The sequence below is a fragment of the Vipera berus genome (genome assembly GCF_964194415.1).
Source record: "Vipera berus genome assembly, chromosome: 12".
NCBI classification, from domain to species: Eukaryota; Metazoa; Chordata; class Lepidosauria; order Squamata; family Viperidae; genus Vipera; species Vipera berus.
The window spans coordinates 21318294-21346095 of NC_138215.1; the positions used below are offsets into that span (position 1 = coordinate 21318294).

At 42.0% G+C, this 27802-nt stretch overlaps 1 protein-coding gene across 10 annotated transcripts in view; it reads right to left on the reverse strand.

Annotated features, from left to right (window-relative positions):
• Positions 1–27802, reverse strand: part of TCF12 (transcription factor 12) — a 65096-nt gene that overhangs the window by 20057 nt on the left and 17237 nt on the right. For 8 of the 10 annotated variants that reach the window (XR_014027659.1, XM_081337130.1, XM_081337132.1 and 5 more), the window contains 8 exons: positions 27254–27322; positions 24829–24931; positions 17019–17083; positions 14842–14977; positions 14205–14257; positions 4547–4649; positions 3140–3276; positions 1618–1780 (listed from right to left, as the gene is read on the reverse strand). Coding sequence is in view for 9 of the 10 variants with exons in the window: in XM_081337130.1 (XP_081193256.1) it covers positions 1618–1780; positions 3140–3276; positions 4547–4649; positions 14205–14257; positions 14842–14977; positions 17019–17083; positions 24829–24931; positions 27254–27322 (829 nt within the window). In the remaining variant the exon portion in view is untranslated. Of the gene's footprint in view, positions 1–1617; positions 1781–3139; positions 3277–4546; positions 4650–14204; positions 14258–14841; positions 14978–17018; positions 17084–24828; positions 24932–27253; positions 27323–27802 lie in introns of those variants that run through there. The other 2 variants (XM_081337128.1, XM_081337133.1) reach the window with 2 other exon arrangements.

Below are 27802 nucleotides of genomic sequence, written 5' to 3' on the forward strand. Positions count from 1 at the left end.
GCTGCCCTATCCCAGTCTTATTATGGTCAAGAATTAAAATGCAAACCCAAACTTTCACCCCCGCCTCGGTCCTAGAAATATTTGGCATTTAAAATACACTCAGTCTCTACAATAGGTCTTACTCATACTCATCTGCAACCTCTTCAAAGGCAGCATTATCAGGCTTTAAAAATGTATGTCAATGTGCCAAGGCCTCACAGCTAATTTACTGCAATCCCCAAGCAATGCAGGAGACCTCAGTCTAAAACAGCCTGAACTTCCACGGCAGAGTAACTAAAAGGACTACATGCTACGAGGAATGGACTTGGATGTCCTTTAGAGAAGTCTTACCCCTGGCCTGGAAGGGGTAAGACCTTGAGGCGTTCTCCCTCTGAGCCACCTGGCAATGGCAGAAGCAGAAACTCTGACCTCGGTGAGGACATCAACCTTGCAGTTTCTCTGTGAATCTTAGTTCTGCCTATAAAGAAGCCAAGAGCCCTTCAAACGCCCAAGTTCTGCTGTACCCTTCAGGTTAGGGAGATTAGAAGATTGGTAGTGGCATGTCCAAAATCTATGGAAAACAGAAGGAACTTTAGGTCTGAATGCCAGATCTGGCTAGAGCAGTTTATGAAAGAGAAGGTGGATTAATTTAGGCAAACTCAACATCCCAGGTATGGGCTTCCTAATGAATGGCCACTGTGGGAGGAGAATGCTAGGCTAGATAAATACGTTTCTATTTTCAAAGGTCTTCAGGCCAAACATCTTTTTCTTCCAAATCGCCTCTTCAGCCACTTGGACATAATGATCCAATGACAAGAGACATGTTCCCTCTTTATTGATGTTTTTCTGAGAAGGCAAGCCACTTGCATGCTTCCCTGTGTATGTGAACGTGTTCTTCTCTGTCTACAGACCCAGTTTAGCTCCCTGCCAGCCCATCAGTACCAATCAGAATGAAAATGAAGCTGCTGGGGTGATCTGATCAGTACTGTTCAAGCAAGGAAAACTCATCTGCCTAACCAACTATTTAGTCCAGGATTTACCACATTGGTCCCATCATGCTGGGTAAGCATCGTACAGCATTTCAGAATCACATTTGCACAAATAATTTAGCGGTTTGGAACAGTTAAGTTAAAACAACCCAAAGCACACTGCTTAAGACAACAAGAGTTCGTCACTGATGAACCCTCAGTTTTTTTTAAAAAAATATCTTTGTAAGAAATCATGAAAAGAACTTCAGAATCATCAATCAGAATGCACAAAGCGCACCAAATCCATGAATAAGCTGAAATGTCACCTCAATTAGATCAATAAATCTGGAATTTGGGGGAAAATTGGTGCTCGCTCGTTAGGTAAATATATGTTCTTCCTGAATAGAAGTTATAACCATATTTCAGTTATGCTCAAAGACAAATGATTCTGGTCCAATCACTTTTTTAAAAAATTGTCACATATTTATTTTGGAGCAGTGCATAAATAATGTCCAGATCAACACACAATGCCATCTAAGATCCATCACACCAGCTTTGTGACCCAGTCTTGCCAGATGACAAATCCTTTTTTACAGTTTTAGCAGATAATTATATTATTACAACTTAACTGTGACTAAATTAGCTATAATTTTTATGGATGATTTTTTACCAAGCACACTGGTATCCGAGCCATTGACTGGTGGAGTATGAGAGGTGGTGGTGGTGGCGGTGGCAGCATATAAGGAATTACTGCTACTGCCCCGGTGGAAGCTGGACATTGGGGGAAGGCTGGTGCTTCCTTCTGTTGGTGAGTCTGAATGAGGAGGACAGTTCTAGGAAAAAGGAGAAATGGAATCACAGTGCAAGAAGGGAACAAGAGTGGCAATTTCATATTAGCAAAATTCAAAGTAGCCCCAAACTCTTAAAAAGAGCACAATGGTCATCCGGCTAAACCAGAGTGCGTGAAGCAAGCGAAGGGCAGAAAGACACCTTGCCTCAATAATCCATAATCACTTCTGAATGTGAGATTTTATTTTTAGGCATTAAGGTCAATGCCAACTGAATGAAGGAGGTGGAGCAGTTTGGAGATGATGGGAAACTCTCCTTCTCCATCATCTGTCCTGCCATTCTCCAGATGCTGCTAAAGGTATTGGTAATAACTGAAATTCGTAACACTTCAGGAAACTAAAGCATGAATTCTGATAACAAATTCTAAAACTTATTTTTACAATTCTTAGTGTAGCGGGCTCAAATGGAATGGGCAACCAGATGGACGAAAGGAGTGCAGGAGAAGCTCCATACTCATCCAATCTCATTAGTGAAATATGAAGCCAAGGCCCAAAGTGACCCTTCTCAAAGTCAACTCTTTACAAAAGCCTCCCACAGATGAGCTGCAACAACCTTGTGTAGTACAATAATTGAGCTTTATTAATTCTTTGATGTAAGCATACTGCAAATGGGTCGGATTATATAGTTTTATTTTCAATCCTTGATAGTGCATTGCATTGTAAACATGGAATAATATTTAATGTGATAAAAAGAAGTTCCTTTTTAAAATCTACTTGAATTATGCAACTGTAGGACAAATATGCAACTAGATTTTTTTCATTGTAGTGGCCATCATGTGTATCTGCAGAAATTGATTCTGCTGCTGATTCACAATTTTAGAGAGCTCCTTCTGATTTACCTTCTGGTAAACTTGACTGGCAAGGAAAATATAAGTAGTTATCAAACACTATATAAAATACGTTCTAACAAGTCTTTACTTTTTATATTCATACGTTATTAAATTGAGGTGTCAACAGACACTACGTCTAGAGAACAAGCAAGCTCTGAAGCAACTCTCTTCCTACAAATCTGAATTTCTGCACAGCCGGCTCATGCCATGCCGTGCCTGAAGACCAGAAACTCTCCTGGTTTGGAAGATGAACTTCCTGAGAACCATGAACCACACCCAGAGTGGTGAGTTTGCTGTGATCCAGAGGAATTTGTCAGCCTCTCTGTATCCACCATAATGGGTACAAATTTAAGAAGACAAAGGAAAGAATGTGTTATATACACAGACTTCCCAAAACATCAAGGAGGCCACTGAAACCGCTTACTGATTTTTCCCACGGCCACCACTTTAGCTGATTCCACAGGGACACAGGGCATTGCTGTCCTTACCACCACCAGCACTACCACCACCTTACCAGACGCTCGTGAGGATGTCGGCTGCCGTAACTACTGGAGGGCAACAGGTGAGAAGGACTTTCCAGCATTCCACCATAACCTGACTGGCTCACTCCATTGGAGGGGCTCCAAAGTTCAGAAGCAATGTGGGTCCCATCTTTATTGTTGGATGAAAATAGAAGACAGGAGACCTGAGGCTTCTGGTCAGGCATAGCTATCAATTTCTACTCTTCAGAAACTCACCCCTCCATTTAGGAACAGGCAAAGAGCAGGACCTCCACAGGCTTGCTAATTGGGGTCAGAAAGGATGAACATGCAGAAGAGCTGCCTGCTGCAAAACCCAGCCCCACAGATCAGCTGCCCCGGCGTGTGATTCTTAACCCTTTCAACTCAGTGAGCTTGGGGCTCTTTTTCCCCAGCCTTGAACCTGGGAAGCACCTGCTCCAAGTGTACAAGGTGGCTCTGTCTGCAGCCACTGTACTGGCTTCAACCCTTGAAAGAGGAAAGGAACCTTGATATATTACTGTCTAACCATTTTAAGTCTAACTTGTTTTATAACTTCACTTTCTTGGTTTCTGGGTCTTGCACAGCAAAACAGCATTTCCCGGAGAAAGTCAAACAGAAATCAAAAGAACACTCCAGGTATTTATTGCCAGTGAATTGTCTGAGGCCTATCCACTAGCCAAGGATAACTGAATCCCAAGCACACAAAAGCTGTGCAGAACAGCATATTGTGTAACTGTGAGAACTAGTGAAGGATCTGACACTGGTATGTGTCCCGGCAAACAAATTTTCAGATTAGCCTTTTTAGCTTGATCTGGACTGACAAGAGATTCTGCATTAATTATACAACATCCCTGCTTTTAGTTGTAGTGACAATTTATTGCAGTAAAAGAAGCAACTTTTTCTAGAGGATATGTAACTGGCACAAGAAATCTACTTGATTCAGATAGAAACAAGTAACCACTGTAAACCTCATTGGTACAACAGAGCTGCAATTGTAGCTTGCCAGTACTCTTTTAATTTTGTTTTACCTAACAGTGTTCTTTGTTTTATGCTCACCTCCTTGAGAACATTGTGGCTAAGATGCAGGCTCTAAGAGTCCAGAAAAGTCAAGACTGCCAAGATGAGCTCCTTTAGCCCCTGGGAAGAATGATGCTGGTGCTGCAGTCATTCCATAAGGGATAGAGGAGCGAGGTCATCAATGAAAGCCCGACTTCTGTTTTAAGTGCCCAAGAAAAAAAATGCTAATCAGGTCTACTTTAAGATATGCCTCTAAACTGCTATTACCAATTCACATCCTATGAATCTCATGATACTTGACAGCATGAACAAAATAAATTATACTCTCTTTATTTGGTTACTAATGCTATTTATTCCTTTTCTCTCGTATCTAATTTAAACTTATCATCAAAAAACTTTCTTACCTTGTAACAAGAAAGTGCTAGCAAACATACTGCTTGATGGTTTAGGAGATGGATAACTTGGAGATTCTCTATTGAAGTCATCTGAATTAGAAGGTGCGTAGACCTAAATCCATGAAATGAAAGGGAGAAAAGGACAAATATACAACGGCTGAAAGGATCCAGTCATAATCAAGTAGAGCTTAAAAGGAGAGAAGCACAGCTGAATAGGAAGTCACAAGTCTCAAACTGCAGATGCTTTGGGGGGGGGCCTTCTTCCTCTCTCTTGGGATGCCGATTCCAGCAGGCAGGACAAAAGCTAAAGGGCTGACTCTGCTCAGCAAGCACAAGACCCTTTTGTGGATGTCAAACTCGCGATGTCACGTGACATGTCGCAACATATCATGACTTTTCCCCCATTGCTAGCAATGGGGTGGGCACTGTTTTGGTGTGATGCATCTGGCCTGTGGGCTGACAGTTTGACACCCCTGGTTTAAAACAATTACTGAAATTTACAATAACAGGAAGAAAGACAGATGATCTTGGCAGAAAGCCAATAATAAAGACTTTCAATAGGGACCAACACATCCTACATTAGGGTAGAAATACACTGGTTCAGGTAGCCCTCAACTAGCAACCACAATTGAGCCCAAAGCTTCTGTTGTCGAGCAAGACATTGAAGTTATTCTTGCCCAGTTTTACTTTCCTGTCACAGTTGTTAAGTGACTCGCTGCAGGTGTTAAATTAGTAACATGGTTAAGTGACTCTGGCTTCCCCATTGACTTTGTCAGAAGATCACAAAAGGGGACCACAGTACATTGCAACAATCATAAATTCGAGCCAGTTGCCTAGTGTCCAAATTTTGATCATGTGACCATGGGGATGCAGCAACGGTTATAAACATGAAAATGGTCCTAAGTCACTTTTCAGTGCTGTTGTATCTGAGGGCTATGTGTGTGTTTGTGTGAGTGAGTGAGAGGGAGAGACCCACTGTTCTTAGAGATAGCCCTGAGATTCTTCTGCTATATTCTGAACAAAAAAGAGGGGAAACCTCTGTGCAACAAAAGCCTGACAGCTCTGTTTTTTTACAGAAAAGGATAGAAAAGAGCAGCAGAATAGGCTCCGGTGGAGTTGATAGTTGCACCATGTTTTTAAGCAGAGTCTACAACCCTCCCCCTCAAGCAGCAATTTCAAGCTGCACTTTTTTCAGTCTGGATTTTGAAGATCAAAGAATTTTTGTGGCAAAACACAAGTGATGTGGTCTCAGACTTCATTCAGTCCAGATATTGGGAAAGTCTGCCAATTCTAAAACAAAAAGTTTCCTTTGTTACAGTGAGAACCGCACACAAATTAAAACCGGCTCTCTCAAGTCATTTGATCACCTGCAGATGATTGTCAGTTTTTCCCCCTTCCCTGGTTGATCACAGGTTTTATTTTGTTGTTACAAACAAAAATGTAAAAGAAGAAAAGGCTGACTGAGATGGTAAGATTAAGCAGTCTGTAAATAGCCAGTTCCCTGCTTAGTGAAGTCACAATTCAACCAAGAGGGTATTTTGGAGTTTCAGCATGGAGAGATATTTGCCAGCACATTACAGACCCAGGCTGAGCAGAAACCCAAGTCCAGTGCACAGCAACTTTCTTTGTGTTCAGACGTGGCTCTTCTGCATTTCTTCTGCATCTTTGTTCTCCTCTCGACTCACCACTGAGAAATGTAACCACCTGCTTAGTTTAGCCAGTCTTTCAAGGAGGCCTGCAAAAAATTCCTTGGGTATCCGTTATAGATAGGCAAATACCAGGGCAATCGTGCCCTTGGTGAATGTATTGTGTTTCTACATGCATTTGTGTGTGAATCCTTTGTTCAACAATTTTTTTTAAAAAAACCCCTTCTTTTCATATCGAGCAATTTGGAGGTGAGAAGAGATGAAGAGCTCCTGGAACACAGTGGGCAGGGATGGTTCCTCCGGGCCCCTCCAACCCGGTCGCAGACACGGGAGAGGTCTCTGCTTGAGCTGCTGAGGGTAAAGGGGAAGCCGAGGGGAGACCTTAGGCAACCGGGCCTTCTCCATAGGCTTCCAACTCTTAGCAGTCAGGAGCCACTTTTGCTTTGCGTCATCTAAACTTAACAGAGACCCTTGAATTCTTAGTTGTAGCTCTGTGTCAGAATCCATTTATATTTCATTTCTAACTATCTCCTCTGAGTTAACCCGAAATCTCCCTGGATTCTGCCATCCCAAGGGGGAGAGGGAACAGGCATGGAGTTTTATGGCTTTCACTTCCTCCCTTAAATGGAACCTTTGTTTATTTCCATCACAATATAATCAACTGCTTTCTCACTAGGCATTCCCTCTCATCTTACCGGCAACTATGAAAGAGGGTGGAAAAGGGAGGAATGAAACTCTCTGGAATCTGGTTTGTTTCTCCAAATGAAGTATGAGGGGGGTGGAAATGATCCTGCTGCAAACGGACTGTTCTCTCTCCTCTCCCACGATGGGATTATCACCCGGAGCTTGGCTGATCCAGAACTGACCGAATGAACTGTGGGGTGGGGTTTGCTTGGGGACACTTTAAAAATATCAATCTGTGAGGGGATTCCTCAGATCCTGTCTATTATGCCTGCTATCTCCTATTTCTTAGTAAAAGTTCCTGCTGGGAAAATTTTGTTCTCTAAGAGTCCCTTCTTTCTTAAGATGTGGGCTGAAGTGGGTTCTGACATTAGACGGGATCTGCATTAAAAGTCAACCTGGAAGGAAGAACCTTACCGGGGGACTTTGCAAAAAAAAAAACAAAAAAACACCAATGTCTAGTGACGAGGCAGGGTAGGAGGGAAGCCCCATGGAAAGGGAGCTTTCCCCCCAACCAAAATCCCACCAACTATTGGGAGCTGAAGCGTCATATTCCTCCGGGGAAGAGGTGGTGGAGACGCGCGACCACAAACCACGGTGGTCGATGGGTGTTGGAAGGAAAAGCGAGTGGGAAAAGGCATCGAGGAAAGTAACCCTGAGATGGGGCAGCCACCAACCCGAATGGAAGCAAGAGATAGAGAATTCCCTGCACGCCAGCAGGGAGGACGGGAGTTATGCACCACACTCAGATTGGATCCTAGAGAAAGCTATTGACCTGATGAAAAAAAACCTTGGCTCTCTAAGGGGGGAGAAACCTGAGTCCCACAGCCGCAACGACGCCTGGAGCTGCAGCTGGAGACAGTGGAGCGGATCCGGAACCTGTAGCACCGGGGGCGTCTGCTGAACCCAGAGCTACCATCTCGGCAGCACACACCCCCCGCCGACCCCCAAATAGGGATCAGGATGGGGGGCAATACCGGCAGCGGTGAAGGCACCGATCCATTCAAAGACTCCCGCCTCTGGAAGCGAAATTCAGGGTGGAGCCGCCACACTTGGGATTTTTCCTATCTCAAGTCCTCAGTTATATGGAAGAATACGGACAGGACATCCCCAACGACAAAGCCCGCATCCGCATCGTGCAATCCACCCTGGACGGACCGGCAGCAGACTGGGTGGTGAACCTGCATGACTCCGATGCCCCAGAACTCAACGACTTCAACTGGTTCATGTCATCCTTGAGAAGGCGATTTGAGGACCCCTTGGCTGATCGTAAGGCCCGTGAAAGAATCAAAACGGTGAGGCAGGGCAGATGGCCGGTGGCTGAATATACACAAGAATTCCGGGCCATTGCCAACAAGCTGAACTGGCCGGAAGATATCCTCCTTAGCCATTTCAAAGACGGGCTAAACTACGACCTGTATGATGCTTGCCTGCCTCAAGGGGACCCACACCACCTCAATGACTGGTACATCCTGGCAGAGGAGGTGGAGATAGACCTACTGAAGAGGCACTGCCAAGGAAAACCATGGGCCCGTCTGCCTCCCGAGCAGACGCGTGAGCCAGTGAAACCAGCAGCTACGGCTAAGAAATCAACGGGCTGTTTCAAATGCGGGAAAGAGGGCCACCGCACCGCAGAATGCCGCTCAAGAGCCCCTCAGCACAAATCAGACCCATCACTGGCCAGGAAATCAGGAAAGTCCCCAGCCAAACCAAAAGAGCACCATGAGGGGGATAGAGGCTGTAGAGTCCCCAACCCCTGCCAAGGAATGGGAGGGAACTCCGGCCTTCACCGCAGGGGCGGTGGACACCTCAGAGGGCAAAACCCTGGTAAGTGGATCCATTCCACCCATCCTCAAGACAGTGACTATATTAGTTCGCTCAAGGCCCAAAGCTGTCAAAGTGAAAGCCTTAATAGACTCTGGCTGCACCCGCTGCCTCATTAGCCCGACGCTAGTGGGGAATTTGGGCATTCCGGTGAGGAGACTAAAGTAACCAATCTGCTTTGGCCAGTTAGATGGGTCCATAGCAGGGGAGGGGGGTACCAGCTAACCTAGCCACCTTACCAGTTCACCTGTCCCTGGGGACCCATGAGGAAGATATAAGGTTTGTAGTGACCCCAGGCATGGAATGCCCAACGATTTTAAGGCAAGTACCTGGAAAATACTGCACACGTCTTGAAGCACGCAGTATTTAACTGGCATCTGAATGGCATCTTTGAATCAATGGCAGACCTGTCAGAAAACCCACCCTACCCTAAAGAACGCGGCTGAAAGGGCTCCAGTTCATGCCCGCAGACCACGTGGCTGGCTGGCTGAGCCGACCTTCTGAGTGACCCGGGAGAATGTGGAGACTCCGAACAAAAGAAAGAAAACCTCACCGTTTTCCCAGCGTAGTAATACATCAGAGAGGTGCTGCTCATTCCAGGCATTGGGTATGCGCAATACATTCCCGCCTGGGACACTGCACTACTACAGCCCCCGGCCTGGTGCCCATCCGAGATGTCAAATCTGCCCGATGAAATACAGCAGCTCTTCGGGGGTGAGGGAAGCACATATGGATGTACTTTGGAACAAATAATGTATGCAAAGCAGGACTGAACCATCTCAGACAGCAAAATGGGGTGGGTACATATTAAGACAGCCAGGCTCCTCTGAAAGGCTCTTTCAGATTTACCCCAGGGTGGTTTTGTCATGACAACACAAGAAGGAATCCATTTGGTTAGGAATGTAAAAATCTGAACTTCACTTAAAAGGACATTAGACTCCTGCTAATCCCAACCCCGCCTTTTTCTTTGTTTTGAACTCCAAAGCACTTAGGACACCCCTGGGCCAGCTGATCCTTTTGTTTTAATAGAATGAGAGGAGAGGCTGGTGGGCTGCACCTCTCCCTCAGCTCCCTCTGGAGCTGCTGCTTCAGCTTTTCCCAATCTCGTAGTCTCTTTGCCTAAGGTTGCACCACAGGTAGACGGGAAACATATTGGCTTTTTAGATTTAAACTAATAAAGTATTTTTATATTTGTAAATTCTTTTAAACTCTGTTCTATTTACTAATAATAAATTCAGCTTTTCCAGTCGTCTCTAACTGGATATTCAGAGCCTAATACTTTATTTCATTTATAGGCAGCTATCACTGTAAAATTCTAGAAGTTACCAGAAAGTTTTTTTAAAATTTAACCAATGATTTTTTTTTTACTTGAAATATGAACTTTCCAAAATTAAACTCTGAAGATGAGAGATACACAGTGGTACAGTGTTTAAAATGCTGAAGCAGGAGCGGGAGACCCAGCCTCCGGTCTCCCCTTGACCATCGGAGACCCCTGAAGAGTTTGGGCCAGTCACACTACCCCACAGCCCAGCCCAGAGATTTCTTGTTTGGGGAAAAAATGGGAGGAAGAGGATAATGTTCACTGAAGGACAAATGGAGTACAAATAAAATTTAAAATGATCAGCGTAGGAGTATTATGCATTATAAGCAGCTCCTTAACAGCTAGAATCCTCAGCACATATATGTTCACATAAATAGGCCACCTCTGCCTTAAGCTGCAGTCCTGGGGAATTTTCTTGGCCATAAAGAGAGCAACACATGGCACAGAAAAGCTTGACTGAGGTAGGAAGGCTGCAGAGAAACTCCATCCTTCGTTTGTCTCAGACAATTTGTAACCCACACAGAGTATATACATGCTCCCCCAAAGAGCCCACAGATCTATTCCAATGCACACTAGCAATTATATTCTATCCCAGAAATGTGTTGCTCCCTAGTAGAGGGCAATGGTTAAAAAAGGAAAGTGGATGTGAACAGACTCTCAGCTAAGCATGTTCATAACTTTGAGCCAGCCCTTGTCTCAAAGGAGTTCTATAATGGATTGGTTTCAGCAATTTAGGCAATCCAACTGGATTCCTTTAACAAGTATTTCAGCAATTTAGATTAAATTACAACACAGCCTATCATACACAGATGCAGTTTTGATTGATTCCCATAGATGGCTGTATAATCTAAACCTATTCTGTTGCGAGAATATTTTAATGCCTAATGAAAATGGGCATGAACATATAACAGCAAATTGCCCTTGGCCCATTCTATTGCTAAATTCTATCACAAAGAGCCTTGGCATACAGCAATACCCAAAGGAACATTTAAAAGAGTCCCTAACAACTAAGTCATATGGCAGCAGAACCGATCCTGCCAAGAGAGCAGGGTTATCTTTCTTGGATGGCTTCAAGCATAAGTCGGACGGTCATCTGGCAGGGATGTTGGATACCTGCAAAGAGCAGAAGGTCCAACTCAACCTGCTCCGTGGCCCCCACCCACCTGGATCCTCCTTTAGAAACATGCATGGAGCTTTACAGCATGTAATGTAAAGAGCCACAAACACAATTGCTTAACCGAAGATCTCAAAAGCAACAGCATCATTAATGCAAATGCTTCTTAATAGATCAGCACAGAAAGTGATTTCAGGAACAGATTAAATGTCCCATAATATTTTATTGGATTATCATTTATATGTCCTGGAAGTATACACTATACTTCTCCAGGAATAAGGACATATTGCTGCAAAACCAAGAAAGAAAATAATTACTCTTATATTTTAGCACCACCTCTGTACAGTATGAAAAGAAAGCAATCAAGCTAAATCTTTAAGAACCTCTTTGTCATCCCTATTAGTTCCATGCCCTAGTGGTTAGGGTTATGTCACCATGAACTCGGAGAGCAAAATGGACATTGCCAACAAATTCGGAGTGCTTGGGTAAGGCATTGACTTTTCTAGCCTGCCCTATCTATCTTTCGTGGTAAAACACATGGGAAAATTCCATTGGAGGAAAATTCTACTTAGGGCTAGGGTTAGATCACCATGAACTCATAGAGCAAAATGGACATTGCCAACAAATTCAGAGTGCTTGGGTATGGTTAGGAGGACACTGATTTTTCCAGCCTGTCCTATCTATGTTTCTTGGTAAAATACATGGAAAAATCCCATTGGAGGAAAATTCCACTTAGGGTTAGATCACCACGAACTCATAGAGCAAAATGCACATCATGAACAAATTCAGAGTGCTTGGGTATGGTTAGGACACGACTTTTCCAGCCTGCCCTATCTATGTTTCTTGGTAAAATACATGGGAAAATCCCATTGGAGGAAAATTCCACTTATGGTTAGGGTTATGTCACCATGAACTCGGACATCAAAATGGACATTGCCAACAAATTTGGAGTGCTTGGGTATGGTTAGAAAGGCATTGACCTTTCTAGCCTGCCCTATCTATATTTCCTGGTAAAATACATGGGAAAATCCTATTGGAGGAAAATTCCTTTCTTGTACTGATGGTTGACCTTTTCCTAGGTCATCTCAACTGGTGGTCTACAGTGCGCACCAGCTGCGTCTTCTTCCATTGGCCACAACCGGTGATGGACACTGCCTCTTGCACGCGGCTTCTTTGGGTAGGTGTCAACATCTCCTTGGCTTATTCTGTTCTTTTCTATTCTTTTCTATTCTATTCTATTCTATTCTATTCTATTCTATTCTATTCTATTCTATTCTATTCTATTCTATTCTATTCTATTCGCCTGTTCCATCACTCCCATGGCCTTCCCCAGCCCGAGATATCTCATGTGCACTAAACGACTTGCACATTTGATTAGTGAATGTGTGGCCAAAACCAGGGAGTTTTCACATTCATTTTATGTGATTCACGCCAACGAATCCCTCAGGTTACAAATGTTAATTGGCAGGCTTCATTACATTCGTAATTCAAGGACTACCTGTATTGGAGCTTTTAAAGTCTTTTAAAGAATGGCAGAAAGAGTCATCTGTCTTTGTGTACATGACTATTAGTTCAGGTGTTAACTATCTAGACTTTCTTTTCCAAATTACTACATGGTGTGTCTTATTCAAACGTACTGGTTAAAAATACAATAAAAGGTAACTCAGAATAGCTTTAAACTTCTCTTGGGAAAGAAGACGAGAGGAAGGTTCTTATATTTAGAGATAATGGTTTTGGCCCTCTGCTCCTGAGTTTAATAGGAAGCTTGTCATGCCAGGTGCTAATGCAGAAGCAGCTTCTCTGAGGGCATCCAGCATTAAGCCTGGCTTCCAGGTTAATTGCAGCAACTTGCATCTGGGAGGAGGAAGAGGAGCAGCTGATGAGGGAAAAAAGCAGCAGCATGTAAGCAAGCTGGAGCTCCAGCTTCCATTCTGAGTAGGCACTGTGGAGGCCCCACTGGCTTTGCTCCTCCCTGAGCAGCAGCAGTGCATTCAATTCACCCTGCACAACTCTTGAGTTGTAACTCATCCAAGTGCACCTGCACCATGTGCTGCTGAATAAAAGCCCAACACCTCCATTTGCACAACAAAGAAGTGTTCTTGTTTGTTCTGAAAGGGAGGGGGGATGAAGGGCCCTGCTTTTATCCGATACATTTTAAATGCAGATTCATTTAACAATTTTCTTATTTTCTTGAATGAAACACAGTTAATATTTCAAACTCCCAAAGTGTAAGATTATCACAGTTGATAATGATTTTTCTATCAAGCCCCTCCAAAACTTTTTTTATCAGTGTCTTTTATTCTCAAAGGATAAACAAAATTGGGTAAGAAGGATCAACAAACCTGCTGCTTGAAAGCCTTTCTGATGCTCAGCTCAAGTTAGAAAAGGCTTAATGAAGGCGCTGAAAAGCCACCAGGGCTTCACAATAAGCACCAGACTTGGTGATTTATGCATATTAATAACTTTATCCGACTGAAGCCAGCGGAGCTGTACAGGTCCTACCAATCACATCTTAAGGTCTTCAATACCACTGGGTTCATTAGCAATGTAAATTTTTACCATTATTTGCTATTAATCTCTGTCCTCCTGTTCAGCAACATAATGACTAATTAAACATCAAAAGACATGTATTCAAGAGATAGTTTCTGGGACACTCCTTTCCCCTTGAATTACAGGAAGCTAGCAGGTACAACTGGATAGGTGTTCCACAACTCACTCCTGCCAGCTCTAAAACCTACAGATTTCATGGGAGGACCAGATGAGGGACCTGCCCTCTACTCTGTCTCAGTATTGCCACCTCAAGACCTTTTGTTCTTAAGGCCGAGTTTGTTGCATGTGCCCCCCCCCAGCATATTCACAGGTTTCTCTGGCATCCTTTCTTTGCCCAAATTTAAGACAACGTACGGACATGACACCTTTTTCTTCTGCACAAAGGGCCACAGGATTGCATTGCAGTTTTATTTTTTAATTTGTCTCCTTCCTTGCTGACAAGCTTGACTCTTTATGACTAAGAAAGTTAACAATAGCTAGATATATAGGCGTGTGCTTCTAATTAAAAGGTTAAAAACCTCTAGGACTTACAGAAGACGGCAAACCAGGAGGCACCTTCCTTACTTTTTTTGTCTGCAGAGAATCTGCACAAAAAAAAATGCTTTAATTAACAGGAAAATGTAGCAGTACTGAAGTAAAGTGATACAACACAGTGCAAAAGGAACTCAGAAGATTAGGAGCATATAGTTCAAGCGCTACTTAAAGCCGCTGGATGAAGTCCTTCAACAGCTATCATCAGAATTGTCTTGAATTTGTAATATGAAGGACAATCCAAATGTGCTTTCTCAGTATAAATTACAACAAATTCCTTTCTTTAAAGAATAACACTGAATTATTCGATAATTAAATTGAATAATCTGATGAGGAAGTAAACAATTTACACTATTATTTAGACTTGAAAATACACCTCTCTCTTTTACACCTACACTCTAGTGCTAAAAATATTCTGTGTGAATTTGGGGTGGGGGTGGGGCAAAGGGAGAAAGTTGGAGCAATTATCACCAAGTTCTACTCAGCAGGCTATTAAAGCGCAGTTCCCTTCTGCAACTTCTTCCTCTTCCTTGTTACCATTTCTAACAAGGATTTTGGGAAAGGGATCTTATCTAAGAATGAGGTCCACAATCTGATGTGTTCCCTGGGGGGAAAGAAGCACAAATGACTGACTCACCAAGGGAAGATGAATCATGAAGGGGCCTTCGTCGTGGATTTGCAGAGGAAAATGGATAATATGGTGTTCCAGTTTTTCCTGAGCAAGACACGGGGCCTGGGCTTCCAACACCAATGTCAGACCGAAGCAGGCTTGTCTGTAAACAAAACAAGCAATACCTGACTCTGTTTATACAGTGGCGGGCAGTGATTATCACCATCAATGGAAACATACCTGTGCAGGTTGGCAGAGTTTGCCCATTTTATTAAGACAAAGAAGCAATCCTTATAAAAATTCAGAAGACTTTTTGGAAAACAAAGGCTTAATGCAAGGCACTAATCTGTAAACTATGTTTTGTAACTCATAATGGCTAAGTTCACAGAATAATAAGCATATTTTAGTTTAATGTGCTCTGATTACAGCCAGTTTTAGATAACTTTCTAGTTTCATAACAATAAGGAAGGGTCTGGTGGCACAAAGTTTAGAAGGCAATATTACAGGTTGACTCTACCCACTGCCAGAAGTTTGATTCTGACTGGCCTTCCATCCTTCTGAGGTCAGTAAAATGAGGACCCAGATTGTTGGGGGCAATATGCTGACTCTGTAAAGCGCTTAGAGAGGGCTATAAAGCATTGTGGAGCAGTATATAAGTCTAATTGCTATTGCTAAAAAGGATTTTACTCAAAGACATAAGGTTTCTTTTCTACTCCTACCAACTCTTGGGGAAAAAACCCACCAAGTTTATATGAATTACTACAGCTTGCCAAATTAAAATTAATACAGATGTACTTAACTCATCATATTTATTTTACTGCCTTGCAAAAATAAAATAAAAGCAATATTAAGATCAATTCCACCCAGAGGCCATCCAATGGAGACAGCATATACTCCTATAAGTAATACTGATAGCAGTAGAGAAGCTTGGAATTATGAAGATCTCATTTCCTCTTGATCATTTATAATTGTCTCTGCTCTCCCCATGAAGCTTGGCTCAATGTGATATGTGTAGATCAATGGAAGTCCTCCAGCCAACCCCATTTTCTAAACTTACAACCAGGTCTTTGAAAAAAGTGGCCCCCTTCAAAAGTTACAAGGAGGTATTTCACATATGCTGCTCTTCATTCCAAAGCACAAATGCTATTTCCAGCCTAGTTACCCGACACTCCTTATAGGCCCATTGGTCTCCAAGGCTTCGAGGCCTTCTGTGAGGCTGTGGTGATAGGGCATGATCAGAGGGCTGAAGCCTGAATCCAGGGTTAAATTCAATCAGCACTGGGGGGGGTGTCTCCGGATCTTTGGCTTGGGTGCATCATGTGATTCCTCCTTAGGTTTCCAAGTAAGGTTCACTCTCCTTTTCTGTACCTCTTCAGGAGCTTCTCCCACCCTGCTCAAGAATTTCTGATCTTTCCCAATGGTCTCTAGAGCAAAAATTCTCCAATTAAGCCTTTCACCACCCTCTCCAAAGAGGACACAAAATTGCACTTCCATCAGGTATGGTTTGAGTTCTCCTCAGAGAAGAGGATTTTACTGCTCAGTCCATGCAGATTACAATATGCCTTCATTTTCCACGCTGCTTGGGGTTGCTTTAAGTCTTCCCTCCATGTTTCCTGACAAGCTCTCATGCAATCCCTGTTCACGAGATTGATCTTGGGATTTTGTTGTATAGGGAAAAAATGGAAGAGGGTGCGGTCTAGAACAAAATATAGACCAAATTATGCAATCAATGGCAACTAAATAGTGAAATACTGACATCTACTCATACCTTTTCATTTTATTTCTTTGAAAGTTGGGTAAAAAGAAGCCTAATAATCTTTGAGTAAAAACATATACCATAATATTTGGAATTTCTGGTTCCTCTGTCTGGAATGCAGATCACAGCTGTTGAGGAAAGGTAGTTTGCATGAGAATGGGGAGACTCAGACTCTGGTAATTTTCCTTCAGCCCAATCTGCTCCCAGAAAATTATATTTGTAAGAAAAAATAGAAGTGCCACGTCCACTGTCTGGAGCTTCTGGAGGAAGGATAAGGTAGAAATCTAACAAATAATGCAGGAAACGTTCTGCCACAGCTTCAAGAGACTTGAAATATAATGTGTTAATCTATTACTACTGTATTGAAAAGTGTAGGTGTGTATAATTTGTATTAAGAATTTCAAAGAGAAAAAAAAACTAACAGCAACTCTTTAAATGGCAGATCTACCTGACAGCCTGAGAGCCCAGCATCTCGACCAAACATTGGGAACTGACTCCTCTCAGAGGCTTTTCCTAGAAAGCAAACAAACTTAAAAATGAATGTCCATTATAGACATACTGAGAACTTCCTAATGACAGCATTTTAAATTTTAAAAGGGAATATAAATAAAAACCAGCACATTTCTTTTAACAAAAGCAATAAATAATTTGAAGAATACAAAAAACTTCAGAATACTTCAACTGTTTGACATACTTGATAGCATACAAAGCACAACTTGCTGATATTTTTCAGGGCCAAAATTATTTTGCTATGTGAAGCAAATTCCATTTGTCTGTTGCTGTTAAAAAGAACAAGACCAGACCTACTTATAGCTTCGCACCATATAGGCTCAACTTTATTAACTTTCAAGACTTTTTCCCCACTATGTGTTCAAAATGGACTGTGATTTTTTTATGCACATCTGGGTGTGCATATGTATATATATACAGCACACATATAAGAGTGTATATGTAGGGGTGCATATATACACATACATTTTGAGAACAGACATCAGAATTTCGCTTCATGCATGCCAGTGTGTACACACAAAAAGTGACAATAAAGGTTCTCTTTTCTATCTTACACTTTATCATGCCATCTCCTTCTCCCCCCAAGGTACAAACCCAACCCTTCTTTGGGAGTTAGCTCTCAGTCTCGCTACCCCTAGTCTAAACCCTCTGTCCTTTACAACACAGAATCAAAAGCTCTTCTGATGAGGTTCATCCAACACATTTTGTTGGCAAGGCAGTCACACAGTGAAACTGCAAATTGAGGAGCACCCCATTTCATGGGTTTTGGGTGCAACTAACCCAATTTCCATATAGCTGGCGGGGGTGGGTGGGGTGGAGATAACATTCTATCCACAGCAGTTAGAGAAGCAGGGCATGCAAAACTGACCATTTGGAAAGGTTGATGGCTTACCAACTAATGCCAGCAATTTTCTTACCACAGGGAGCATGGAGATTCTTGCTCCCTTAATGAAAAAGTATGAGTCAGAATCTTTTAAAAATATACACTCTCTTTCAGGCCAAGCTACATTTCCTGCAGTCAAACGGGAATGTCTACAAACTCTGCTTAGCAGTAATTCGGAAGCAGTTTGCCACCCAAACCCTACCAGGGCCTAGCTCTGCCTTTTTCAAAGTTAACTGAGGTTCTAGATCTGCCATCAATTAAAGAAAACCCACAGCACAAGTGAACAGGTAATTAATGGTATATTCATTACAAATAAGGCTCAAGACTCTAACAACAAAGGATAGCACTGGTAGTTAAAGATAAAAGCAAATCCATTTACCTCACTAAAAATCAATAGGGTGCTTAAAAACGTAAAGGTAAAGGTTCCCCCGCACATGCGTGCTAGTCGTTTCCGACTCTAGGGGCCAGTGCTCATCTCCGTTTCAAAGCCGAAGAGCCAGCGCTTGTCCGAGGACGTCTCCGTGGTCACGTGGCCGGCGTGACTAGACGCCAAAGGCGCACGGAACGCTGTTACCTTCCCACCGGAGTGTTCCCTATTTTTCTACTTGCATTTTTACGTGCTTTCGAACTGCTAGGTTGGCAGAAGCTGGGACGAGTAACAGGCGCTCACTCTGTTACACGGCACTCGGGATTCGACCCGCCAAACTGCCGACCTTCTGATCGACAAGCTCAGCGTCCTAACCCACTGAGCCTAAAATCTTAATAAATATCTGCATAATTACAATTAGACTGATAGTCATCCTGGCAGCATCTCAGAAAAGCAACCTTGGGAAAGCCAAGAAGCTTATTTGGTGGTGAGGCCACCACGATATTCCCCTCAACTGCCTTCTGCCAAATGCTATACAATTAGACTTGCTGTGAATGAACAACTGGAAAAACTACAAAACAGTTTGGTAAACAGTGATTTAAACCAGGAACTGTACATGCCCTAAACAGTTTAATTATTATTTATTTAATTAACATGTTTAATCAAATTCATTTTTAACAGCAGAGATCGGTGTATTTTATTTTTCTTGGAAAAACAGCCCTTGATAAACAGATCTTTGGAGTGCTGCAGCTTCTTCTTCTTTGTGTATAAAATACACAAAATTATGCAAATCCAATTGTATCTAAATTAAGGCAACAAATAGCTTCACTACCCTTTGATTTTCACCTATTACTCTTTGGTCTTGCAGTACTCTGCCGTTGCCCCTTCTGAGAGCACAGCTGGCAATGGGGGATGGCTTGCTCACCCCCCAGGCCCAACCCCTGGCGGAAGATTCCCTGAGCTCCAGGCAGAAAAGCAATCCCAGCTGAACCTTCACCAGATCCCTGCAAGGAAGGGCATCTCTAGCCCTGCACTTTGTTTTGCTTTTTTGTAGAGGATAAAGTGGGAGGAGCTGTACTCTCAGCCTCAGATGCAACTCTTGTGCAACCAAGGCAAGCTTATTAAAAAAAACAGCCACCAAAACTATGTTCTGCATAAATTAGTTCTAAACTACTTGAATTCAGGAAAAAATACAAAGAACCTCATTTCTAGCTAAGCTAGACAAGATGCTGTGCAATGGAAGCTCCACACCGCGGAGGCAAGTATTTCTTAGAGAAACACTATTCTAAATAAGAGTTGGAAGGGACAGTTCTTTTGACCACAAATAAAACTGATTAATTAGAGCAATTGCTCCATGGAAGAATATTTCAAGAAATGTGTTGTGCTGTTTACATGTTGAGGCTTCTGCTAACAGGTACCCTTCCCTTGGGCCAGATGAGCAAAAAACCACCCTTCTCATGGCCTACTATCCTTCTAATTGCATTCTCCTCCCAGGCGGTCTTCTTCCTGGACTGCCAGAGTTTAGAAGCAGCAACTAAGAACACACGGAACTCTGACTCACAACTAAGGTATAATTATTTTTCACAGTTTAATAAAAATAATTATGGTGGTAAGCACATTGTTACTTCGATAGCCTCTTTTTGCTGATCTTTGAGTTGCCTGCTGGTTACTTTAAAATAGATGATTGTACAAAAGTGGACTAGTGTTTCACTTTGACAATATAGAGGTCCAAATTTCACTTCCTCTTTGTATGCAGACAAACCAAGCAAATCTGCCATAAATAATTTACTGAAACAACTGAGGGTGTGTGTGTGTGTGTGTGTGTCTGTACTTTGCATTTACTCAATGCTCCAATATGCTCTTGATTCATTTTGTATATCTGCCCACTTGCCATGTTACTTGGGCAAAAAAAAAATCACCAAAACAAAAATGAAAAATACATCACTCACACAGTATAGAGAAAAAAAACCCAGGTCTTTAGGGCCACTAAGGTGTTAGGGGTTGCACTGTCTGGCACTGGAGAGGTGCAGAGGCGCTTCTGGGTCCCACCAGGTAACATTGTTTTAACCGAAGGGATGTGGAACATGCCCACCCTTGCATGTGGGACTTCGTGGAAAGTGGAAAGAACTGGAGACAAACAGCCCCACAAATAACTCGGCCTTCTGCCTTAAGTGGCTTTCAAGGCAATAACCAGCATCTGGGACTGAACCCTAAACAACCATACATAAACATTTTGGAGAGATGGAAGCAGTTCATGAACTGGGATAGGTTGCAGAAAATAGAGACAGACGTTAGCCTCACTTTCTCCAAAGTCTATCAAAGAACTCCAAACGCAGGGAGGTTCAGGACTGATCATTGGAAGGGCTTCTTGCACAAGGCCCAGAAGACTGGATGGTCTTAAGAAGAAGTTCAAGGGACCCGTTGATGTGGATGCCAGTATTTTGCTATTCTCATATTCATGACTGTGATACTGATGTTGCATAACTCAGAAACACAACCGGGCTTCATTAGAGTATTTTTACAGGGCTATTTGGGAAGTCGCAGGTAAACCCTCCAAGCCTCCAGTTCTTGACATGTCTTGGTGACCCAGGCAGAGAAGATGCTCAAAGAGTAGAACTCCAGTTCTGGCCTCCAGAGGAAAAACAATAAATCGGTAAGAAAACACACCATCAAATCCTAAACACAGCATCCATTTCGGTTAATTACAGCCTTGTCAACAATATGATTATTCAAAAAGCTCATGCAAATGTTAATGAGTCTTATTTGCATATTTCCTGTGTTGAAATGTCATTATTACATTCTACAATGATGAATAGTGCTGATGAAGTGACTGGATATGTAATTAGTCATTAGGTGGAATGACTAGATCAATTATGGAAAAAACTGAGATTAAGAAATAATCAAACAAGAACCCCAATCTAAAAAATTTAAAGTAAAAAACTAAAATGTCCAAATAATGATTTATCATTTTGATTTCAAAATTCATTCAGAATAAAGCCTTTTTTTTAAATAAATGAGATAGTAAGAATAATCAGATATCCAAAACAATAAATATGTTCTGCAAAAGCAGAGCTGGACCAATATTTTCAGACATTGCCAAAAGTCTATTTCAAAGATTTTCATAAAGGATTTGTCATCCTTCTATAGTTGAAACATGCGCATTTTTAGTTTTGTAAAACATATGGAAATGGGAGAAAGCATGGCTCAAAATACTGCTTTATTTTTAAAAGGAACATCTTCCTTAGTCTTTTGCTATTGCTTGTTCGTTATTTGCTGGGAAACACATTACTGAAGACCAGATGGGGACATTCCACACGACCAAACCAATCAACCCCCTCTGCGGGGCACAGGTGCAACACAGCCGTGCAGCAGCACCCCATTTCACAGTCTACCGGACACAAACACATGATCGCCAATCAATGGCGCCCTAAGGTCTTCACGCGGGGGAGGCTCTCTCGAGTCTTGCTGGTCCATGCCTGCTGACTTCACAATCCCACATCATTTCATTCACTGGAGGATACAAACTAGCACTCTAATCACCTCCACTGGAAGCGCCCCACGGTGTGCCTGTTAATAAGAGCGCCGTTTGCAATGAAGCCACTGGTTTCAAGCGGCCTAGGTCAGAGTCATATGAAGTTGGAAACGTCTACCTTTCTGAAGGGGCCAGCAAATCTAAAAGCAGAGGGAGAGGACAGTGAGCCCTGCGCTCCTTTACCTGGGATGGCCTCTGCTCCTGGCTCTATGGCAACCAGGACCCAGGAGGTCTCAGTTAGACTATTCAATATTCACATTTGTGTAGCAGGAGTTCAAAATTGTTTTCTCTTATTTCCTGAAGTCCGAGCATAAGTGTATAGACAGTAAACTTTAGGAATCAATACTACTCCTGATTGTTCACTAACCGTTTTCATAAACTAAATATAATTACTTCCTCAGTTATTCCTGCTCTGCATAAAACCTGCATTTGAACAACTGCAGAAAGCTGCCCAGACTGTTAAGTGTCAAAAAAACTCTGGCCAAAGTGAATTGTTTCTGAAACCATCCCCTACATTCTACATGATTCTGAAGAAGGAAATAAGCCAAAAGCAAGTTTTTACTTGTAGTTTAAACCATTAATATAAAAAATATCTTCAGGCACAGTAATTAGAGCACTTAAGAGAAGATAATGTGCTTCCCCAGAGAGAGGCATATACACAACACCTCTTCTAAGTTGCATCATAAACACACTAACGAAGAACATTCTGTATAAATACATTCTCTCCTCAATGTATTTATAATTGAAAACTATGAATTCTAGTAGTTACTATTGCTCCATTGCAACCATAAAACATACGAGGAACGGCTGCTGGAATTGGGTATGTCTAGTTTAATGAAGAGAAGGACGAGGGGGGACATGATAGCAGCGTTCCAATATCTCAGGGGCTGCCCCAAAGAGGGAGTCAAGCTCTTCTCCAAAGCGCCCGAAGGCAAAGACATGAAGCAACAGATGGAAACTAGTCAAGGAGAGAAGCAACCTAGAACTAAGGAGAAACTTCCTGACAGTGAGAACAATTAACCAGTGGAACCACCTGCCTCCAGAAGCGGTGAACGCTCCGACACTGGACGTTTTTAAGAAGAGACTGGACAGCCATTTGCCTGAAATGGTATAAAGTTTCCTGCCTGAGCAGGGGCTTGGACTAGATGACCTCCAAGGTTCCTTCCAACTTTACTATTATGATTATGATTTAGCAAAATAACAGTATCAAAGCCAGAAAATGCAGATACACATGAATTTGTTAGTCAGAGACTTTTCGTTAATAACCAGTTACAGTTACTGTTAAGGTAACACATTTAATTCTTTACATGTTGTCTTCCTAATAAAATTAGAATTAGGAAGAAACACAAATCAGCTCAACGTAATAATTTCCTCTGACAAAAAACATTTCAGAATGTCTAAACCAATTTAAAAATTCATCTTCTAAAGCATAATGTTCATTGCTGAATAATTATCCTTTTCTATTCAGCAACTTTTTTTGCTCTTGTAAAAAGATCATTAAGGTGTTTAAAAACTCCATTGATGAAGACACTAACAATTAATAATCAACTATCCTTCCTGGCAAACATGCCTATGGCTGAACATAATAAAAATAAAATAAAATAAAATACCATTCTGCTGACAAATAACTCTCCATTTTTAATGATGCAATGGCAAGAATTATGAAAAGTCCCTTTATTTCAGTTTTAATATTACACAATTTTAAATACTATAAAGAATAATCTGTTAAAACTACAACAGGAAAAGCTTGAGCCAGCCAGTTTAAAGCAACTGCACAAGAATCAGTTTCTCCCGCTCTCAAAAAGTGATGCCTTGGTAATGAAATGCAGGCAGTTTCAAGATCTGCTCAGGAAGGACATCAGATGTCACCCAAGGCATAATGTGGTTTGGCACTAACTCAGTGATTGTCATCTGTAAGTCACATTATTACAACTGTGGCTTCCTCAAAAACTGGCTAAATAAGCCATGTTGAGGCACAACGCCCTGCAACATATGCCCTCTCATATTACCTCAATGCACACAACACTTGCTAAAAGAGAGTGAATGTACAATTACACAGGTGGCTGCAGACTAAAAGCATTAACAGATTAGCATGAAATGTGGTATTACTAGAGTGGCAGTCTGTCTCTTCCAAGGAATTGTAAGAACCAATAACGCCAGTGATTTTTTCCAAATATGCTTAAGTACAGTACTGCAATCTCCGCCTTTATTTTGCAAGTCAAAACACTGCAAACTAAAACCACACATTAAAACAACCTAAAGCTAATCACGGCTGTCCTTGCAGACCCTTTCTTTGCCTTGCTAGCATCACTGACCCAAACCACAGTCCCTCAATTCCTCTGTTCTGCGTCCTCTGATGCAGCTTCCCTTTGTTCTCTGCTTGCCCCCCCCCCCCCCCGTGTCACTGAATTATTCACCTGAGTTCTCTATTGGGACCCTCTTCCTTCTCTACTGTCATCTGACACCTCCTTGCCCTTCCCCTCCCTGCTTTCCTTTTTTTTTTCTTGTGATTCCCACACTGCATGGCTTCTACCAAAAATAACAGAATAAGTGAATAATACAGGTGGAAGGGACCTTGTAGGTCTTCTAGTCCAACCCTCTTCTCTGTACTCTTTCTAGAGTCTCAACATATTTCTTTATATCATAGATGCATTATTCCAAGTGTGGTCTTGCCAAGGCCTTATAAAGCGGTACTAACACCTCATGTGATCTTAATTCGATCCGTCTATTAATGCAGCGTAGCACTGCATTGGCTTTTTGAGCAACTTATTCAACTAGGACTCCCAAGATCCCTCTTGGAAACAGATGAAATAAATGCTTGGGGTTCTGCTATGGACCAACCTCTAATGCTTCAGTCTTGGCACTGACTGCTTGCTCCTGTCAGATCACATCAGTGGCATTAATATAGAAAAAAGGGGGGGAAAGCCATTTTGTAGGAAAAAAAATGCAGAAAATTATCAACTTACCTATCAGATTTGAATTAAGGAAAGGAGTTGGAGATAATTCTTCACTGGGTCCTAATCGTTCATCACTCAAATGTTCACCATAGGAAGGAGTATCTGTAAAAACCTGTGCGTAATGAACAGTAAAAGGTAAAGGTTCCCCCGCACATGCGTGCTAGTTGTTTCCAACTCTAGGGGCCGGTGCTCATCTCCGTTTCAAAGCCGAAGAGCCAGCGTTTGTCCGAGGACATCTCCGTGGTCATGTGGCCAGCATGACTAGACGCCAAAGGCGCACGGAACGCTGTTACCTTCCCACCGGAGTGGTCCCTATTTTTCTACTTGCATTTTTACGTGCTTTCGAACTGCTAGGTTGGCAGGAGCTGGGACGAGTAACAGGCGCTCACTCTGTTACGCGGCACTCGGGATTCAACCCGCCAAACTGCCAACCTTCTGATTGACAAGCTCAGTGTCCTAACCCACTGAGCCACAGTACTTAAGCTATTATTTTACAGCTCCATTTACTATGTTCAAGCAAACTGAAATGAAAACGTGGAAGTACAGTGGGTCATTTTTCATGAAATTGGATTTTAAATGTTGGTGTCACAGAGTATATAAACTGAAATTTCCATTTTTAAACTTCTTCTGAGAACAATTCCAGGAAGACAATAGCATTTTGATGCAATATATGTAACATATTCATAATGATTAACTGTACCTTCCTTTTGCCCTCTCCCCTTCCAATACAGCAAAACCCCACATGTATACATCAAATGTGTTTCATAGAATGATGCCCGGGCACCTAGGAGCCTTTGGCTAAGACTCTGTGCCACCACAGTTTATGATACTAGGGCTTCTTGCTGCTGCCTAGCACCTACGTAAAAGTGGGTAACAAGGTCGTTTGGTGGTTCTTCAGTCCACTTGGGACAGACTCAAGAAATATGCGTTTGAGAAACCTTTAAAGGCTCATGTGACTGTGGTGACAATTTAAAAAAGTGTTTTAGGATCTCTTCTCGACGGTATTTGGAGATGGACAATTTGTTCATTTTAAGTTGCACACTAAAAACTTCCAATTTGGACTATCTTATCACATTAAATGGCCTAAATATATTACTCAACCTCCAAAACAAGAAATCACCAAAATCCTACAGGACTAGAAATCATCAGTCCCTGAACATTTATTATTTTCCAGATTGGGATTTGCATTGAAGGTAAACTTGGTAGAACTCCCTAATCTTTGCAGCTGGCTCCTGCCATTTAGGAGGAGAAGCAGCAGCAGCCGACCAGAGTGCAACAGGGTAATCTCATGTTGTCTCCTATATCTGAAGAGAGCTGGACGATCAGAAAACGCTGCCTGGCCACTGATCTCATCACAAGGCCGTCTCTGCTCCCTTTAGTTTGTGCCGAGTCCTCACTGGAACACCAGCAACTGAGGATAAAGGATCACAAACGAATGTCACAGCTTCCTTCTTTGCCTTTACCTTCTGGGAGGCCCAAAGATTCCTCCATTTTATTCACTTCAAAATCATCCACACATCCATGACAGGCATTCAGGAAAACCCTTAATGACACTGACAACTCGCTTATGACCATGAGGGTGGCTTCTCATGACTCTGACCTGTTTCCCTCTGACAGGCAGCAGGGAGTAGCAGCAGCCCAGAAAACAGGATGTTCCTAACCAAGATCAAAATATCAAGATCAAAATATATATAGTCTCTTTTATATTCAAACCCAGCACTATGTTCTAAGAAAATATCGTGCACAAAACACATCTATAATTGGCAGTCTTTCAGTGGCTTTCTATATAACTAATGTGATAGTTTTTGAATAACAGCACATCCCCAATTTTCATTATTTTAAAAAAATTGGACAGTTATATTTAGATTTTGGAGAACATTTGGTAGTATGCTGGTGCCACTTTTATTAGTAGCAATCCTTTATTACTAACGATATCACTAATATCAGTAGTAGTATGAATACTTTTGTAAAATGGTTAATTTTACTCCATCTGGTATCTTTATCCTATACTGTATTTTTATGTTGGATCTTTTAAATTGTTGATTCTATATTGTAGATATTCTGCTTTTGATAAAAATACTATTCCAACTATAATTGAAGAGGCGTTATATAATGGAATCAATGAATATCTGCCTATTAGGATTATCCCATCTTTAAAAGCAGACATTTCTGGAATCTGACTGTTACCTCTTCTCTTCTCAGCCACCAAGACCTCCCCAGATTCATCTTGGTCACCCCAATAATGTAAGGCCAAATGGTCTGCATTCCAAGTGAATGTATCACTCCTGAATTGTAGCCCTTCCCTTGTGCCTAACCTATCTATCTACCCTTTGACTAAAATAGAGCTTTCTCCATAAGACCAGCTGGTCAGATGGAAGGGACAAATGGAAACCAGGAGAGAGAAGAGAACATACATACAAGAAGCAAATCTTACCTCCTCATGTTTCAGCTTTTCCAGAGCTGTTGAAATATCTGAGGGTTTTCCAAGAAGGCTGCCATTTTCCTGTAAGAAAAATAACATTTAACATAATCAACCTTTACATTTCTGAATAAACAAACCATAATCATAACAAAACTAAATAAGAGGCTGATCAGTGGTCTATTTGGACAGTAGTTTATATTATAACTGTACAAATTACACACACACACACACACACACACACACACACCACTTAATAACCATGCTGTCCTGATATAGTTCCTCATATAATTAAGGAGGTGGTGACTTATCTCAAAGAGCCCTTGCCAACCTTAGGAAAAGACTATGTAAGCTCACATGGAAAATAAAAAAGCTATGAGGGTTTGATGCTGTAATGTTGACTGCAATGACCTAAGTGCAGCTGGGATTCCCCTGGTGTTAGCTAGCTAGGGAGACATTACAATTCTAGTTATCAAAGCACTCTTCAAGTGGCTTGTGGTTGCTATTTTTTGCATGAACACACCATATTCTACAAGACGAGTGAGCCTCTAGTCCAAAACACAT